Source organism: Zonotrichia albicollis, chromosome Z (genome assembly GCF_047830755.1).
Source record: "Zonotrichia albicollis isolate bZonAlb1 chromosome Z, bZonAlb1.hap1, whole genome shotgun sequence".
Lineage (NCBI taxonomy): Eukaryota > Metazoa > Chordata > Aves > Passeriformes > Passerellidae > Zonotrichia > Zonotrichia albicollis.
The window spans coordinates 86,543,902-86,563,132 of record NC_133860.1 but is presented as its reverse complement, the minus strand read 5'-3'; the positions used below and the strand labels follow the sequence as shown (position 1 = coordinate 86,563,132).

Here is a 19,231-nt window from a genome sequence, read left to right as displayed (position 1 = left end):
AAACTGAACTGCAGCCTTTACCCAAGCTACAGCTACCCTCAGGTTAGCAGGGCTTCATTAAAGTAATCAATGGGACACCACAGTGCCTAGAAGAAATGCACATCCATACGCCTAATTTGCTTTTAAATTGAAAACTGTGGTCTGCAAAAACAGTTAATTTGGTCTAACATCCTCTAAGTAGAGGAAAATGTTAAAATGCAAGAAGATTAGCAGTTTGAAAATTGACAGAAGAAAAGGAAAGGTAAATTTGCTGGTGCAAAATCACATGTGCCCTACATATCCCGTCAAGTCTTGAGTTCCAAGCTGGCCATTTCCAAGTGTCCAAGCATATAGAATGAGTATTATAGATGGGTCTTCCCTGTAATGTAAACTACAGAGGTCTGACCACCAGCTCTGAGGCTTAAAGCAAAGCACCTGCTCCAGTAATCTCCTGTATCTGAGCCAAGGCATCTGGAGAATCACTTTGGGAAAGCATGCTCTCAAGTTGTTTAGGACTTTCAACTTGTTAGTAAGCCCTGAATTGCTACTTACCCCTAACCAAAATTCCTGGTGAACTGAACAGCAAATCTCCCTGAGAAAGGACTGCATGATAACACCTATTCTGAGCAGCCAAATGGCAAAACATGGATCAGAAAGCAAAGCAGTCCCCCAGGATGAGAGAGCAATCCATGTTACAGAGCCTGCAGTCCCTGGGAGCAGACAGGGACACCCCTGGCATGTGCCACTCCTGCCTTGCAGGGACACATCTCAACAAAACCTTGAGAAATCTGAGTCCCTGGCTCTTGCAGGCAGCACAAAACCACCGAGGGTCTGAGAACACTGATTTTCTCCAGAGCACCACTGCTGTCCTCTTGTTCCACGGCCCTGTGTCAGTGACCCTGGCTGCCCTCGGCACAGCAGAGCGTGCCAGACTGGGAGCCAAGGGCTGCCAGCAGCAGGGACCATGTTTCATGGAGCCTCTGTGCTTTCTGCCCTTCTGGCAGATATTAAACTCTGCTCTTTTTAGGTTGTGTATGACAGTTTCCTTCAACACTCCACACAACCTGAATGTGTGCCCACCAACGGCTAACTGGCAGAAACTCTTCCTTTTCACTACCTGAAAAAGAAAACCTCCCAAAACCCCTCAAAATCAGATTCCCAGGAAATTTTCCATAGAACTCAACTATGCTGAGATCTAACAGAAGCTGTTTACTGAGCAGCAGGTCACCACTGGCATAGGCAATGAGGGAACACTCCTATTTAGGGACCTAGAGGTGGATTTACACACCCAGCCTCAGGCACATGAGTATGACAATAACACACTCTTGCTCTGTAAAATGTTTACATACATTTTGCTGCTTTGAGCGTTCCATATATTAAAAAAAAACCGACATAATTTCCCCCGGAATGAACACTAGTGGAACCTCTGCCTTTTATGGGTGTAACAGCACACTGCAACATGGAATCTGCTGGTGCTCTCATCACACACTTCAGTGTAAATCCTGCTTTTTCATTGACCTCGTGGCCCTAAGAGTTTCTGCAGTAAACCTATGCCTCCCACCTATTCCAGTTTCAGCTCTCTTTTGCACAACATTTTTTATTCAAATCAATGCTGTACTTTCAGAAACCACAAGACCACAGTGCTGCACTACAAGCACACCACAAAACTTGTAGAGGTTCTTTTTCTAAACAAAAGACCACAGATACATGTTCACCTCTGCAATCCAACAAGCCAGGTAATGGGATACTTACACTCTCGCTCTGAAAAGGGTTTAGGAAGTTTCCACCCATCTCACTGTCATCCCTGGGAGTGCCAGGCTGGTTGCTCATGCTCATATTACTGGGAGAGTTCTGTTAAAAAAGACGACAAAGTACAGATTCAGTGCTGCAGATTTCAGTTCATTTGCAGCCTCACCAGGTGAGCCCAGGGCATGCTCCACACAGAACTCGGTGCACTCAGGTGCCCTGGGCCTCTCAAGGATGAGAAATCAGCCCCAGCAGGGTTCTGCATGATTCAGTCACTAATTTTAGTCTGTTAAGTAATGTTCTCTTCCCTGAAGCAAGGATTATTTACCTGTGCCTCATTTTCAGGCTATAGCCAGCATCTGCTTTTGCTGAAGTCAAGAAAAGCTGTAAAAGGCTGCGGCAGGGATGTGAGGAAGTTCTGTCACCACATTAAATCATGTGGTTGAATGCAGCCACATCTGTGAGCCCTGACACGCGTGACTTATGGGTATGTACTTAAAGACAGACAAAAGATGTACTTAAAGGCAGGATGGATCAGGTCTGCACAGACCTTTGCACACTGAGGGCTGCTCTTCATCGTCACAATTCACAGAAATAGTAACAATCTAAAGCCTTCCAGAAATTAATTGTTACTCTTTTCCTTACAGAAGTGCACAGAGACCTCTGCAGCTTCAGAAGCAGAATGGCTGAAACAAGGTAATTGCCACAGAAACTACTGTGCATCAACAGCTCACACGTGGTTATTTTACACACTGCCATCAGTCAGGTGCTCTTACAAAGCTGCTTTGCAGCACCCTGCCATGCCTGGACCACGGGCAATCCTCCTTCCATCACTGCTGCATCTCCTGCTCAGAGGACTCATGATGGAAAAAGGAGTAGTCAGGGAAAAGGAGCAGTGAAACCATGGACCTCATAATGAAATCCTTACATCTATCACAGTTCTTTCCTTGGTTTTCTTTTTTTTTTTTTAATTCAGAAAACTGGAATGCAATATAAATATAAATACCAAACTAATTACATACATGACCTACAAGCAGAAATTCTTTACCAGCATCTTAAATGCAGCGCAGAGAGCTGGGTCAAAGCCCTGCCTTAGCCCTTCTGCTTTCTTCAGTCTAATTCACAACTTCCACAGCTGTGATCCTCAGGCCACTGGACAACACGTCCATCAAAGGTTATTGATGAGAGGTTATTGACATCAGTAACAATAACAATATTGGCATCAATTGACATCTATCTAATAATATAATATAATATAATCAAGTCTGCTCTCCAGTGAAGCCAGCACACCAGATATTCAGGGACCCTTATGAGCAGCATTAATTCAGGGCAGCCCAGAGCCTGAGTTACACACCAGGTCAGGCTACACAGTCACAGAACTCCCACTGGCCTTGACATCCAGGAATTACACACCTTGTCACATTTATTTTATATGATGCTCCTGCCCTTTTGCTTGTTCCTGGGGGATTTCCCCCTGTTTCATGTTGCTCTGTGTGGAACTAAGCTTTGGCATTCTGCCATTGCTGCAGCACTCCAGCCCCAAAGGGCCAAATTCCTGAAAAAATCCCATTTCAGTGACTGCCCCAGGCTGCTTTTCTGACTGCTTGAGATCCAGCACTATAGCTCCAAATGGGATTTTCCAAAGCAAGGGTACCCCTGGTGCCTGCACAAATTCCATGGGCATTGCAATAAATGCAGGTTGGTAATTTTTATTTAACATGCATAATTTCAGTTCATTTACTGCCCTTGTCTGAGCTCAGTTCATAAAAAACTTTATGTTCTGCCATTTAGCTAATTTAGTCAAAATCTTCTCTAGAAAGCAATGAATTCTGTGAGTTGTACTGATTCTGCCAGGACTGGATCCATTTTCTATGGACAGCTGTTTTACAGGCAAAATTAACATTTTTCTTTTACTTATTTAAAAAACACATAGATCAAAAGTCACTTCCATGAGTTATTCATGCAGGCTAACATATTATGAGACTTTTAGGTAAATTGTTCAGGATCCGAGTTTTCAGTGCTGCTGATACCTGTACCAGCACATACTGACCAACTAAAACTGGAATACAGGCTTTAAAAATTATCCCACGGGAATGGAAATGTTTTGGATTTTTTCCCCTTAAAAATGCTGCAGTTTGCAGTAAGATAGTGAAGAAAAACCACAGACTTTGATAAAAATGTGCTGTATGCTGGTCATCCCACAGGAGGTTTTTATTGAATCCCTCACTGCACAGCCCAGCACAGCACAGCTGAGGCAATGTGGTCTTTTCCATCCATCCCTTTACATCATGAAGAGTCTGAAAATGTTATAAAATTTAAGAACACAGGGTCCTTTTTATTTATGCCCATTTACCAATACTACATTGGCTCATTAATTCCTAAGTTAATGATGATCCCATCCACAGAAGCTTTATTTTTACAGAAGTAACATATTCAAGTATTGTTTTTGTAGATGCAAAATCCCTGCAGATTAAACTCACACCCTTTTCCAGCTATGTAATGATTGTGGCATCAAAACAGTGCTTCTGCTGAAAGTACTTCTTAATCTAGTTTTTGGAAATTTATCCTGAGGATTAAGATATTAACATTACCTTAGAGAGGTGACAAACCCAATCCTGCAACACCCTAAGGAGATTGTGCCAAATTTACATTTGACTAGAATTGATTATTAGAACTGGTTTCATTTATTTTAAGAGCACCAAAGGCTACAACATGCTCAGTCAGATTATGAACTGGAGGTAATTATATATAATATAGATATGATATAATAAATGTGTATAAGGAAAGGATTCATAATGGAGACAAAGGAAATGAGTTTAGAGTGAAACACTCTAAAAATTCCAGATATTTGATTAGATACTCACTTTGGAAATACTGTCCATGTCTCCTGAGCCTGAAATTAAAACACACAATTGCTCAGTAAATTTTGAGCTGAAGCTAATCCAATAATTATTTTTTTTTTCCACAGAAAATACATAGTGCAACATCAACATTTTACAAAACAACCAACTCAGTAAAAGTTTACATTTGGTACAGAGTAATCCACTCAATTAGTCTGAGGCTCCATCAACTGTTGCTGCACTACATGTACTGAGTATCTCTTAGAAGAAAACAGATGATCCTGATGAGCACAGTAATGGAAACCAAATGAAATTAAATATACTGAGTGCAAGACAATTGAAAACTGAGGGCTTTTTTCACATGCTGTAGCCCTCACCTCAGGTAAAGCAGAGAATAGGGGAAATGCAATTTTAGGATGCATGAACAAAGAAAAGCGTTTTTTTAGCAGCAAAAGACATGTATTTTCAGGGAAGACAAATTCTGGGAGAGTACTGAGAACAAAACTAGAAGAGATCACAGCAAAACCATCAGAAATGGAGCTGTGGGAGAAGACTGAAACAGCTCCTTCATACAACCAGGTAAACTAGGGCTGAGAAGGAGTATGATTTCTCTCTCCAAAAACTCCAGATATATAGATGTTATCAGGAGTTATTTTGTCATAGCCCAAAAGGATAAACTATGTGCTAGGTACATGTATAATCCTCCCATAATTGCAATTGAATTTTTCATTTTAGCTGAGAACAGAAAATTCTCAGCTTGCAGAAAGTGATAGAAAAAGGTGTGGCAGCCTCACACAGTTTTTCATTGACTTGAATGCAATTTTGCATCATTACTAGTTAAACCAACTACCCATTTTAGGATTGTAATAGGTCAAGAAAGGCTGCAAAAGTGTCCCTATATAAAGTAATCCAAAATGTCAGGGACATGTTTCCTAAAACAAAAAAAGTAACTCTCCAGGAGACAGAGGCTATGCTGAATGGTTATTGTCCACAACAAGTCTGCTCACTGAGCTTCAATTACTTCTTTTTTCATTGCCACAGCCTCTTCAAATCACTCCCTTCATCTCACTGATGGACACAGAGTTTTTTCCATCCATTTTAACAAAGTGTCTTCCACAGAACTCCAGGAATTGGTCCCAGAGAGCAGCAGGGGCGCTGGGAATTCAGCATTTCCTGTTACTGTTACCTAATGATCCGTTCATATGGTGCGAGTCCATTCCACCCAGTCCGCTCATGGGTCCATCCGAGCCCGGCCCCAGTGGAAACTACAAAGGAGCAGGCATTAATAAATGCACAGCTATTTATCACACAACCCAATCAAGAGAAAATACTCCTCAGGAGAAGGGACGGAAAAAAGTAACAACAAATCCTGAGCTCTGAATGAGAAGAGACTCCCAAGCCCCATTCAGACCTTTATGAGAAGGTGTCTTGTGAAGACTGAAAACCAGCATTTTTTGGGGTCAATTTCATGATTTTTGGAGACTGTCATCTCTGTAAGCTGGAATCCAATAGAGTAATAATTTATTATTTACTTCAGTTTTGGTTTTGTACGGCTTTTCAGGCTGCTGCTGGCAATTCAGCCTCATTCCCACTGGAGTTATAGGGAACTTTAATAACTCCCTAAAATCCATCAGTGATTAATTAACAGCTTTCAAACCCCACCAGACCTATCCTAAGTTGTAAAAGCTCCTCATCACCTTCACAACTTGAGCAGTTTCTACCCAATTACATAATTAACCTTAAATTTAGCTTTTCACACATTTAAAAGATACTACCATTATAGCCAAACAATCTGCAATTTACTGCATAATGACTTAGCATATCTACATATATTTACTTCTAAGTTCTACAGGCAGTTTTTTTTTTCCCAGAGGCCCATAACTGAAGAGCCACCCATAAAAAAGAAAAGCTCAGCAATAATGATAGCTGCTGGAAATACAGTGTTTGGATAAACAGCAGGCTGCACTACTGAAAGAAAGATGTAAGAAAATTCATATTTACATTAGGTCTGTTGGGCCCAGGTGGCACAGCGTTCATTAAAGTGTACATGTTGTCTCCAGAGTTGGTTGAATCTGTAATAAGAGATTATTTTAAGTGCTAAAATACACTTTTCAATAAAATTACTCACCTCATACATTTCCTGTCATTTTGTTCATATTATTACTGTGCCTCAGTGCTATACACAGTGGCAATATAATGGCAGATTTTATTCTCTTTCTATCCACTGCTGCCACACAACAGGGCTATGAAAAGAAATAATTGCCATGGTCCCCAAGTGACGACTACTGGGCTCTAGCTTTATGCATGACTGTTAAAAGGTTTATAAATCACCAAGAATCTCTAACTATTGAATTCCTAAAATCCTGTTTCCTGAAGCTCTAAATTTCTTCACTCATCTTCAATATTATTCATAGAACAGGAGTTTGTTTCTTATCAGTACTTCCTGTAATTTGCTTTCCATCTCTAATAAATGATAAAAAGCTTCTCCTTACACAGACCAAGAGTTACAGTTTTTCACTCTCATCCCTGTCAAGGCCATATGAATTTGAATATATCCAAGTCTTCAATGGAACACTGTGCAAAGATCCCTCACTCCTGAGGGAGGCTTTAGCTGATCTATCTTCATGGTGCAGCCTGGTGCAATGCTTGCAGAAAAAACCCAAAATTACAAAAACTGAAAGGACAATGACCTGACAAAAGTCTGTATACATCCCTAAGGGGACAGTGTGATTTAAAAAAAAATATTGGCAACTCTAGAAAATCACTAACTGCATAAATAATAATGAATAAAAAGAGCTCAGCACTCTGCATCCAGACCCATTCCACACCCAATGATATTCTATGTACAACTGGAAGGTAAATCAAGGATTTTGTCTACTAATCAACATTTCCAAGATGATTTTCTAAGCATTAATCCAAGCTAATAATTCCATTATATACAGAGCACTACCTATCACTAAACATTCTATGGTGCTGTCTGAGGAAAAGGGGAAACAGAAAGGTTTTTAGCCTGAAGTAAAATCAGCTTATTAAGTTATTTTCAGTATTCAGTGAGGCAGGCAAAAAGTTCTTTGTCCACCAGAATCTTGTGAACACACATCCCTGGCTGTCCCCAGGTTCTGGGGAAAAGCCTGTCTGCTGTCCTGGCTCATGTCAGAGCACACAGGGATGGTTGGCCTGTGGAATCTCTGAGCTGCTGGTCTCACAGGTGAGTAAATACCTTGGCAAAACTCACAGGTAGCCAATTTCTAAGTGTTTTCATGCTTTGGAACACAGAACTTCAAAATATCTTTACCTTAGGTTGCCTTTTTGGTTTGTTCATGTTTTGGAAGGGTTTTATTTGGCTTGGTTTTGATTTTTATTTTTATATCTCTAAATCCCTAGAATTGTATTCAATGAAGTAATATACTGGTGCAGTAAGTTTTTGTGGCCAGTTAGGAAAATTCCCTACCCTCCTCTGAGAGGTTAGCAAGTAGCAAGTAGGGAAAAAACCCCCGTGATACAGAAAATATAGACCCAATAATTTTGTTATTTGATTATTAAAAAAACCCCAAAAGTGTACTTCCTAAAATCTTTATTTTGTTAGTTCCAAGTGTGTTTCAGTACCTGCAGGACTAGGCATGATGGGTGTTCCAGGTGGCCCTCCACCGCCTGGAGGACCCTGGGGAGAGTAAAAACTGTCAGTCAGCATGAATTAAAAGGTCAGAAAAAAACCTAAAACAGACCCCCCCCCCATCAAGGAACATTTATTTTTTAAAATTTTGGTTTCTTCCATGTCACAAATCTGATCAAGGCTAAGAAACAAAAAATGCTCTGGCTGTTACACAAATAAATATTGACTTTCTCTAATAAAACATACACAACTGCTAGAAATAATTATAATTTTCATTGCCATATGGACGTTACTGTACTTTACCTCTTTTGTTATCATTTAAAACAGCAGACACTCTGTTCAGACAGGGATATCTTTTCAGTGGCAGTGATTACAAAGGTCTGGGTATTCTGTCTGCTTACAGGATACCTGTGCATATATTTTTCACCTATAAACTTTTATCCATAGATTTATATCCACATTTTATCCAAACCCATATGACTGCCTAGGCATCACAGGCTCTCTATATACCTGTGCATCTCACTCACTTGATTTTTTTAAGGGCTCAATCTGCATGTTTTTAAACATCTGATAAAAAGATGTAGGAACAACTAACTGATCATTTATGAGAGAAGTTACTTGTCCTCATTAACTTTTTCATCTCATTTTAAATTTGCTCTTACTTTGTGTTTTTTCCCTCTCTTAGAGAGTTTTTTGGTATCAATGATTTTCACTCTGAGAATATAATATTATTAATGTATAAAAAGTATATATTTGTATATTTATACATATTATATATACGTCTATATTAGTGGATAAGTTTTTATATCAGCATATATTAATATATTATATATTGATTAATCTTATTAAGTTCTCAAAGTGAGTAATTTCAGATTACAAATCTTTTCACTAAAAACCTTTTTTAGGAGCTTTCCAGCCCATCCCTCATCCCCAAAAAGTTGCTCTCTATGGAGTCAAATATTCCCAAAATGTCTTTAAACTCTTCAGCAATAGAATGTGGCAAACCCACAAAACCTCCTCCAAGCAGAGAGAGAAGTTCTGCACTGAAAGAACTGATTTGGAGGCAGCAAATATTGACTGTTTCCACCAAGTTGCAACGAAATGAGGCCTACAGTTACAAACACTTGCAAGAATCATAACTTTTCCCCCATCTAATTTTTTTAAGAAATGACAAAATAAATTGCTTTTAATTCTATAATTCTCCCTCCTCGCCCTGTGACACCAGCCATGTGCAGGTGATAAAAACAGAGTAAACGATCTGCCTGGGAAAAGCTCCTCAGCCATACAGATAACCTGAGTGCAACAACAACAACAATAGAGATTGTAAAATAGCAAAGTTAATCTCCAGTTACAGAGACAAAACCCAGCATTACACATTAACACCTTTTTCCTGCAGAAGTTCAAAAGGGGTTTTGTCTGAAGTGACAATTTGGAGCAGGCTGACAATGATCCTGGTGGGGAGCACCCACATCTGCACCAGAGGGGCTGGGAAACCTCGGGGCAGGCCAGATGTTCAGCCAGCACACCGGGGCTCCCCTCAACATCTGGGCTGCTGTTTCTCTGCCCAAACGAGATGTGATGTCCAACAAACACACACAAAGGCACTCACCACGTAGTTCCCAGGAGAGGCTGAGGAATAAGGTATCTGTAACATCAACAGAAAAAACAGTGATTTTGGGTCCTTCTGTGCTGGGATGGGCTCCTGCAGCTGCAGGTGAGAGCTGATTCAATTAGAGTGACTAAGGGCACAGCTAAAATCATGGGGAAATGCTTCTGCTGTCAAAATAAACACTTCTTTTCAGCAATTTCAAAAAATTGACTAAAAACCAATGAAGTATTAGAATGTTAAGGTATAAGGTTACTAAGGCAATGTAGTTTATAAGGTGCATGGACTCAGGCAGCACATACTTGTATTTCAGTCAGCAGGACTTCAGTCAGCCAAGCACAAACTGAATTTTTGTGTTCTTGAGAGATACCTAATTTTCAATACAATCTTAACCACAAAAGGCAAAGAAGCTACCACATCTTTCACCTTAGAAGATATTGGTATCTATTCCCATTTTTTATTTATGTTTTCTGAAGGACACTGTCCTGGAGAAATCCTGTGAATAATCTTGTTTTCTTCTTTGTTTCTGCCTTTGCTGTTATTCTCCCCAAAGGAACACAGGCCAGTGCTGTTGTGGGAGCAACAAGTGCACAGACAAACACAAATTTCTCTACAGACAACTTGTCAGCCAAACTACTGTTACAAATAAATCTATTACTGAACTTGCCAATTGATTTCAGGGACTGAAAAGACTTTAACTATCAGCTAAAAAATATCAATTTTAATTCAGTTTATGCCAAAGAAAAGAGAAGAATTTCACTAATAGAATTAAAAAGCCAAAACTGAGAAAATCAGGAAGAACTGTTTAGCAGGGCAAGCCAGACCCACCTTATCCATCTACAAGTGCCAAAATTGACACTTTTAAACTAATGATATATGATCCCTGAATGAAAATGAAGAATTTCTGCCTTCTGGAGAAATGTCCTGTTCGTGTAGGATGCCAGGACAACCTTGATGTTACAGCAGGGCTGGGCCTGGCATGAAGATACTTCCCTGAACCCAAGAGATGTCAAATATATTTGTAATATTTACTTACAGAATTGGCATTGGTTGGGTTTGGCCAAGGTCTACCACCCCCAGGACCCCTGAAACAGAAGAAGAATGATGAGACACAGAACCACCCTCATCCTCTGACCAGCTCTGGGGTAAAAAATCTGAATAACCTGCTTCCAGAGGAAGGAAATGGCTTTTTTTCAAGCTCAAGTGTGTTTACAAACCATAACTACACTAAGTTACAATGCAAGAGCAGAATTTTTGTTGTGGCACTGCTATTCAGTCATTTGGTGAGTTGATTAATTTATTTACTACTCAGAAAATAAATTCAAGTCATAAAAGAAATAAATGTTCAGTCATAAAACCAGTGATCTTGCTCACAAGATTAAGCACATGCCTGAAGCGCTGAGGATGGATTCATTTACTGTGGATCTGCAATACTGCAGAATTGTCAGGTTTCATTAGCAAAACTTGTGCAATTAGCTAATAAATGTTTTGGGCACACCTAATTTGTAAAAGAGCAAGCCATACAAACCATACAGGTTGCTATGATCCCTGTATGGTGATGAGGATGATGATGATGATGACCATGATGATGGTGACCATAATGAGAACAACAACAGCCATGATATAAATGTCATGTATTACATCCAGAAAACCCCCAGAGGGTTTTTCTCACAACTTTTGCTGTTATTTTAAGTTTCTCACCCTCAGCTAAACCCAGAAAAATATTTTGGGGGTGAGGCTTCATCTCTTAGCAATGCAGAGGGGACTCAGACACAACAGAGGCAAAATCTCCATGCTCACAATGTCCCAAATCCATAATTATTTCTGGGAGTACCAAGAGCTCCTGCCTATTTACAAACAGGGCTGAATCACTTTCTGAAGGCCCTGACAACAGAGAGGCAGAGCAGATGACAAAACTTTCACATTTTCAATGGCCTTTTGGCCTCAGAAAAGCAACATTAACCCCTGCAGCTCGCCAGGCATGGGAGAGAGACTGGAACAGACAGAAAGAATCACCCTTCATTAATGAGTTCTGAAAGTTCCCTAAGTCCTGCAGAAATAAAAGCTATTAAGTGCATACATTGCCTGAGGGATTTAATATTGAATCTTATTTTTTTATTACATTGTTGATGAAACTATAAAGGAACAATCTCAAAGAAAAAATCAACAGAAAATTTTATTTATTTCCACTGCCTTTATTGTTGGAATGATAGAAATCAAGAATGTTGGAATGGTCTTTTCTGCATCATTCAAAGAAAGACTGAGAGAGAAAATGCTCCTCAGGTCAAATATTCAGCAATTTCTCCTCTGCTGATCACATAGTGAAATATTAAATTTTTTTTTTTTTGGGTCTTGCTGTTCTTTTTCTTATTTTTTAGTGGTTTATTGGATCCCCTCTTTCAGAAAAATCACAAATATTTGTAAAAACATTTAAAAGTCTGTTTTAACTCCAAACCCTTGCACTCATTTCTGTGACATGTACTGACTCAGAGACAAAACTGGGTTAAGCCACAGGAATATGGAAACTCAGAAATTACACTGAGACATGGGAACTCACCTTTCATCTAAAAAGGTGTTGGAATTTTCAGATTTATTGGATAGCTTTAAATACAGACTTAGAAATCACTGCAGCAGATTTTGCTGGAAAGCCACATGGATTTTGTGGAGCCAAATGCTTATAAAACACACATTAAAACTCCCAAACTGCAATTTTTCTTATTTTTTTAATTCCATGCAAGCAGGTCTTTTGTCTTTTACTAAATGTTTATTTTGGAAGCACCAACAAGGTCATAAAACATAACCATACAAGCACCAATTCCAAAATACTTCACAAGGTCTCTGTTGCTATGACCATTTTTTTTTCTGTAATTTTTTTAGAGTTTATCCTGTAAGTGTCAATCCTGGCTTGAAAAAATAAAAGTCTGAAATTTCAGTTTCCCAAGAGGCAAATATATTCCACCAGGAAATGAAACATCTAGACTCAAGTTTGTGAATTGAAGTTAAAAGACAAAATCACACCTTTTTCTTTTATTTTTTTTTTAAATCTGAGGCATGACTGAGATATTCTTAGTGCTTGAGACAGCACTGCAGGTCACACAGGGTGTTAAAAATCTCCAGTGAAATATAACACTGAGGCTCCCTGAAATCTGCCTTTCTCTTCCAAAAACTGGCAGAGACATGAAATCTTCCTAAAAACGGCTGTGCCAAGTTCCAACTGAGAAACTTAGAGCCTAAAATGAAGTTATTCTGTGGAAGAAGATGGGCTGGGCATCAGCTGTGCCCAACAGGAATCTGATGGTGCTGCTGATGACAAAGGCAGGAATCACCCAGCAGTGCTGCAGGTGTGGATTGCAGGGGATTCAATGCTGCCTTCTGAGTCCTCAGGCTGCCCTTTCTGACCACAAAGAACAATTTCTCACCCAGAAAAATGTCACATTTTACATGGCAGATAGTCTGCTCTTAACCAAAACAGCTTCCCCTCGCATTCCAAGGAGGAAAAGCTGGATTTTCAACAGCAGCTGTTTCTGTGGAACACACATTTTTGCACTTGACACGGCCAAAACCCCAAGAAAATGAAGAACAGGGCAGTGGGAAATTGTCGAGTACAGAAAACACTCGGGTGGGAAGGGACATCCTTATGTGCAGGGGAAATGTGATTTCCCCAGCTGGGGCAAAGGGTGAGGGGAGCACATCTGGGCCCAGCCTCTGGCACTGCCCCAGCCCAGCCCTCACTGCAGCTTCAGAGACAGAACTGAATTTACAGCAGGAAAACACCCTCATGTCCTGGAAATACAGGTCAAAGAACCCCAACTCAGAGCAACCCTTTGATAAAATGTGTTTATAAAGAGCACAGTATAAGTACTTCAATCCATATTCTCTCTTTCTGGTAGGCCAGGAAATCTTTTTGTCATACAGAAAACTCTTTTCTTATTTTTCCTGGGGAAATTCTCATTTATGTGAATAAATAGTTTCAAAATATCTTATCCATCCCTCAGTTTACTTCTGAAAAGTTAATTTCCTTTTTTTTATACAGCCTTCTGCTGAGGAAAACTTCTACAGTGCCTATACTTGACTCACACTGAATTTCAAATGTCTAAGTATTTTTTCCACATCAATTTAATTGAAAACCATAAATGTCTACTCTCAGGAAGGCTCCTAGAATTCTCTTAAATCCCCATATGTGATGCATATGATAGAGCAACACACGACTTCAGATTTTAGTTTATTTGCTTCAAGATTTCAAGGTATGTCTGGAAATCCAAACCTGTTAGAGGTACAGTGGTTTTTCCAAAATTACATTATCTATTTGTGTACCTCTTTGACTTCTTCTTCAGTAGTAACTTTTTACTCGAAATTAAAGTTATCATTTCTTATTTACGTTTTCCATAAAAACTGGAGTAAAAAAGGGTATCTATGATATAATGAGAAAGCATATAGAAATCTTTACTGCTTTCTTAATGTTACATCTGCAGTATTTCTACACATTTAAAAGGGGGGCTGTCTTCAGGGATACAAGGTGCAACACCCTGCCATGGCTACGTTCACATTTAGAACAAATCTGAACTCAGATTATATCCATTTTTATCAGAAGATTTTCCAGACCCAGAAATACACAGAAACATCGACAGAAATACACTCATATCTGTAAACCTCCTCTATGTGTTTAGAGTGGAAATAAATGCATTTAAGGAAACAAGAACTGCAGTTGAGGAAGACTTTCAAATCAATTGTGTCTTTCTTGTAAATAGTTCCAGACAAAGGCTATTTTGCTACAATTAAGTACTGATTTATTTTTGCAGAGAAAAAGCATTCCTCACGAGATATTCAGCAAGTAGAAATATAAATAATGTCATTTCTAAAAATGCATACAAGGATATATCAGTGATTATATTGACAAAATATTCCCAGTGTTTGAAGTTTGATCTGTGAAAGAAACTGAGTATTTGCACAGACTTGTTAGGACAGCCAAGGCTCCTGTAAGACTGTGGGTTCAGTTCTTAAAATGGCAATTATTGGTCATCAAAGCACATTCTCGTTGCCTTGTCTGTCCCAATCGCTCCTTCTGCAATGCAATAATGGCATTTTCCATGTACAGTAGGATTGGTGTTGTGCTTACATGTTCATCCCAGGCATCCCCGGGCCACCTAAAGCGTTCAGAGGGGGTCTCATGGCACCTCCATAGTTCTGCAACGACAACCAAGGGTCAGACTACCACAAAACAAAAAAACAAAACCAAAGGGGAGGGGGAAAGAAAGGACAGCAGGTTAATGACATCCCTGTGCAATGACAACTGCTGCCACGACAGGCCATGCCATTCATGCTCTCAGGATTCCCTGACTGTTGACTAAAAATTGGGATCTTTAACCCCAGGGAGAAACAACACAAACAACAGAAACCAGCTAAGAATGGTTAATGTGGTTTCAGGGGGAATTATACTATTTACACATATTGAGTTCAAGTTAATGGCCAGCAAGGGTCAACTTCTAAACCAAGGCAATTCAAAATCAGAACCCCCTACTAAGATTATGAGATATTAAATGCTGTTCTTTTTATCTAGATTTCATTATGTTTGTATAAAATTAAAACACATGATATAACTTTTCTAATGCACTATTACATTTCTCTTTCCACGATTCAATTCCAATAAATCACAGAATCCCAGGATGGGACCTTAAAGCCCATCCAGTTCACCCCTGGCCTGGGCAGGGACACTTTCCACTACCCCGGGTCTTTGATAATCGAAATGAAGAGTATTAAATATGATAAATAATGTCCTAGCAATGCTAAAAAACTAAATACCCAACAGCCACAAAATCTGAGTGTATGTCCTGAAACCATCACCAAAGCTTGACTGCACTACTTACAAAAAAAGATATAAATTACACCTATTTTTATTCAATGGAATAGAAGCAGAACATTCTGTCTCACCTGACAATTTTCCACCTGTAATTACTGCTAATCCTAAGCAGATTTACTCCTTTGGCCTGAATAACAGCACTGCCACCCATACAGGTGTCCTTCCAGAGCAGTGATGCTCTCTGCTGAGCCCAGGTATTTGGTGATCCAATTATGGAGTCATTGGTGAACTTAAATTTTGAGTACTTAAATTTTGTGTAGGTTAGGATGTTGAGCACAAGAAAGAAGAAGCTTACAAAAACACTGGATCTTAAATGACAGCAGAAATGGAAAAATTATCCTCCTAAAAAGTGGCATGAGATTTGCCTGCAGTGTGACTAAGGGTGCTGCATAAAGGATCAGCTCAATCTCATATGGCATATAGAGCTTCTCTTTCTACCTCCAAAAAGAGCAAATACATTTCAGGGCTACATTAAAAAAATTGCAAATATATTTTATTTTAAATTTATATATGTTTTGCTGGTCGCTCAGCAGAGATTGTGAAGAACTACACAACTGGTTTGTAGCAAAAATACCCAAAACTGTACAGACAGTTGTGAACAGACTTGAAAGACAAAGCTATTCAATAATTTAGAGTTTAGCTGTTATTCAAACAAGAAGCCACCAGGGAGATTATCTGAAATGGGGAAGCAAAAATGCACAGTGTGGGCACAACAAGCCCACTGTGAAACAAAACACTGGCAGCACCAGGGAGGGACACCACCACCCACGTGCTGCTGACAAAACACAGAGGAAACTCCTGCATTTGTGTTCCAGGGGTGCACCAGGCCTGTCCTTGTCCCCCTGGGACAGAGCCAGAGATGCTCAGGGGCACAAACAGCAGCCTGGACATCTCGCTTTACACTAAAATCTCTGCTGCCTGTGACAAAATTTACATCAACGGGGGATGAAAGAAAAAGTTTACAGAATTTGGAGAGGTATTTTGGGCAAACTTAGAAGGTATTAATATTTTCTTCCTAAACAGCATAATCAGTGAGGAGGAGGAGGAAACACCGACTCCACTCCAGGTCTGCCTTGCCAGTGTCAGTCCTTGATTACAAAAACCACTTTTCTAAAGAAAGCAAGGGACAGGATTCTTCTTTAAATCCCAAATATTTATGAAAATGACAGATTTTTCATTTTGATTTTGTACAGCTGCAACTCATAACAGATTTTTTTTTGTTTGTTTTAAAAAGGGATTATGAAAACAAGCCCTGGGAATCTCCAAGCTAAGCAAAGACAGAGAATACAGACTAAGTATAGGCCTGTCACTAAGGATAACCCCTCTGTAGAAAGTACCTGTGGTCCTAATGGCACCATTCCCCTTGGAGGAGTCATCCTCTGCATCGGCCCGCCCATGTTTGGGTGACCTGCGAACAAAATATAAAATACATTATATATGCAATACACAGCTTGTTTAGATATGCAAGACACAATCACCTTCTACTCGTAATGAATCATCCCTTTCCAATTCCCAGAGAAGGCAAAGGATCAGCTCTGTGCAGATGCCACACTCACCCTGCTGCCGTGTGGGGTCCATCCCGCTGGGCAGGAGGGGCTGACTCCCCGGGACACCTCCGAGGGCCTGAGGCAGGGAAAACACAGCAGAAAAGCACAGAATGCCTTCAAATTCATGTTAAAGACACAGCACACACGTTTCATTCCTAATTCCTGGATGTTTCCTCTGTGTCAGGTGTTAATGTGCTTTTAAATTCCCAGATTAATCTGCCCTCTGGGTTTACTGAATTAGGTTTAAAGCTCATTTTTACAGGATTTTACCTGCAGCTGAGTCAAGTGGAAAAATGCTTTTATGAATGGATCTTTGTAGCTGATCCATGAGGTGCTATTTAGCATTTCAAAGCACCATCACATTTTCAGTTAAAATGTATCCTGAGTGAGCAGAATGTCAGAATGGTTTGGGTTGGAAGGGACCTTAAAGCTCATCTCCTTCCAGCCCCTCTGCCATGGGCAGGGATCCTTTCCACAATCCCAGGACCAAACTAGCACCTAATCGAAATTTGGGCCTTAAAGCTGCACCACAACAATTTATTGCTTCCACATCCTACCTACCCATCCAGGCTGCACCTTGAGTAATATCAGTGCTGCTAAAGCAGCAATTAATGAATTTGGCACAATGTGAATGTAGCAAGAGCTGCAGTTCACCGGGATTATGGATTACCTTCCACTCTGGACTGAAAATACCACAGTGTGCAGACAAAAACACTTCTGAAAGCAAACCTGCAGGCTGGCAGCACTTCAGGATTCACTGAGCTCAGGCACAGAGGGTGTGAAACCCAAACCCTTGGCTCAGGGGCTCAGACACCTCTGGCTCAGATGGTATTGGGAAGTGCAAAAATCAGGAGTGAACTGAGCTATCGCAGTAAAATGTTATCAGATATTTAGTGCAGTACTAATGGCACTGCACACATGATCACCTCATCGAGGTTCATTCAGTCCCTCAGGGCCTTGGGGAGGAAGGAGCCCTGGTACAGGCAGCTTTACCTGATCCCAAACATCACCTGGACAAGTCTTGCCACCAGATACACCCAGCTCACTGAAATTTAGATTTCATAAGTTCTGGTGACAGTGTGTCAAAAGTAATGACAAATTTGTTGAAACTGTGAATAGCCAGAAGTGAGGCTGGGATATAGTGTGACAATCAAAAGGCAGTCCTGGAAACCAAAGTTGAACCAAACTACCTGTTCCATTTATCCTTTCTACTTTTCCCAATATTGTAAATGACCTAGTTTTCCTCTCAGAGCTCCACTGATGTTTTTCTGTCTGCTTGTCTTTAACTTTTCATCTGCTGACAACTCTTTCTCCTCCTCTTTCTGCACTATGGAGAACTTGAAAACACAAATGTTCTCTACTTCCAGAACCCTCTTCTCACAGATGGGCCAGAAAAGGTCCCTGCTGACGAACAGCAGCTCATTACTCATCCTTGTCTCGCTGGCATTGCACATCCTTAGATGGAGATGAGAGAAAATTGGGAATTCAGCGCTTTTAGAGAGTTGCCAGCGTGTCTTTGGGAGCCACAGAGCACTTCATGAGGCCTGTTTCTCACCAATAACCCCCATATTTACTGTGGAATAAATATAATTTGTATGTCAACAGGGATGGGCAGAGACTGACGCATCTGACACAGAAGTGAGTAGCAGAGGGCCAGCAGAGCAGCAGGGACCAGCCTTACCTGGTTGGGTATTCTGAGAGGTGGCCTTGGGCCTCCAGGGTACCGGGGGGACATGAAAGGCTGCAGGGAGAGAAGGAAACACTGCTGAATAATCCCATTCCTCTGGTAATCCATCCATCCATCCATCCAACCATCCATCCATCATCCATCCATCCATCCATCCATCATCCATCCATCCATCCATCCATCCATCATCCTTCCATCCATCATCCATCCATCCATCCATCCATCATCCATCCATCCATCCATCCATCCATCCATCCATCATCCATCCATCCATCATCCATCCATCCATCCATCCATCCATCCTTCCATCCATCCATCATCCATCCATCCATCCATCCATCCATCCATCCATCCAT

At 40.3% G+C, this 19,231-nt stretch overlaps 1 protein-coding gene across 4 annotated transcripts in view; it reads right to left on the bottom strand.

Moving 5' to 3' along the window:
• Positions 1-19,231, bottom strand: part of SSBP2 (single stranded DNA binding protein 2) — a 136,159-nt gene that overhangs the window by 12,824 nt on the left and 104,104 nt on the right. For 2 of the 4 annotated variants that reach the window (XM_074533091.1, XM_074533094.1), the window contains 11 exons: positions 18,870-18,929; positions 17,198-17,264; positions 16,979-17,049; positions 14,901-14,992; positions 10,821-10,869; positions 9,788-9,823; positions 8,172-8,226; positions 6,567-6,637; positions 5,752-5,830; positions 4,590-4,618; positions 1,732-1,830 (listed from right to left, as the gene is read on the bottom strand). In XM_074533091.1, the coding sequence (XP_074389192.1) occupies positions 1,732-1,830; positions 4,590-4,618; positions 5,752-5,830; positions 6,567-6,637; positions 8,172-8,226; positions 9,788-9,823; positions 10,821-10,869; positions 14,901-14,992; positions 16,979-17,049; positions 17,198-17,264; positions 18,870-18,929 (708 nt within the window). The remainder of the gene's footprint in view (positions 1-1,731; positions 1,831-4,589; positions 4,619-5,751; positions 5,831-6,566; positions 6,638-8,171; positions 8,227-9,787; positions 9,824-10,820; positions 10,870-14,900; positions 14,993-16,978; positions 17,050-17,197; positions 17,265-18,869; positions 18,930-19,231) is intronic. The other 2 variants (XM_074533093.1, XM_074533095.1) reach the window with 1 other exon arrangement.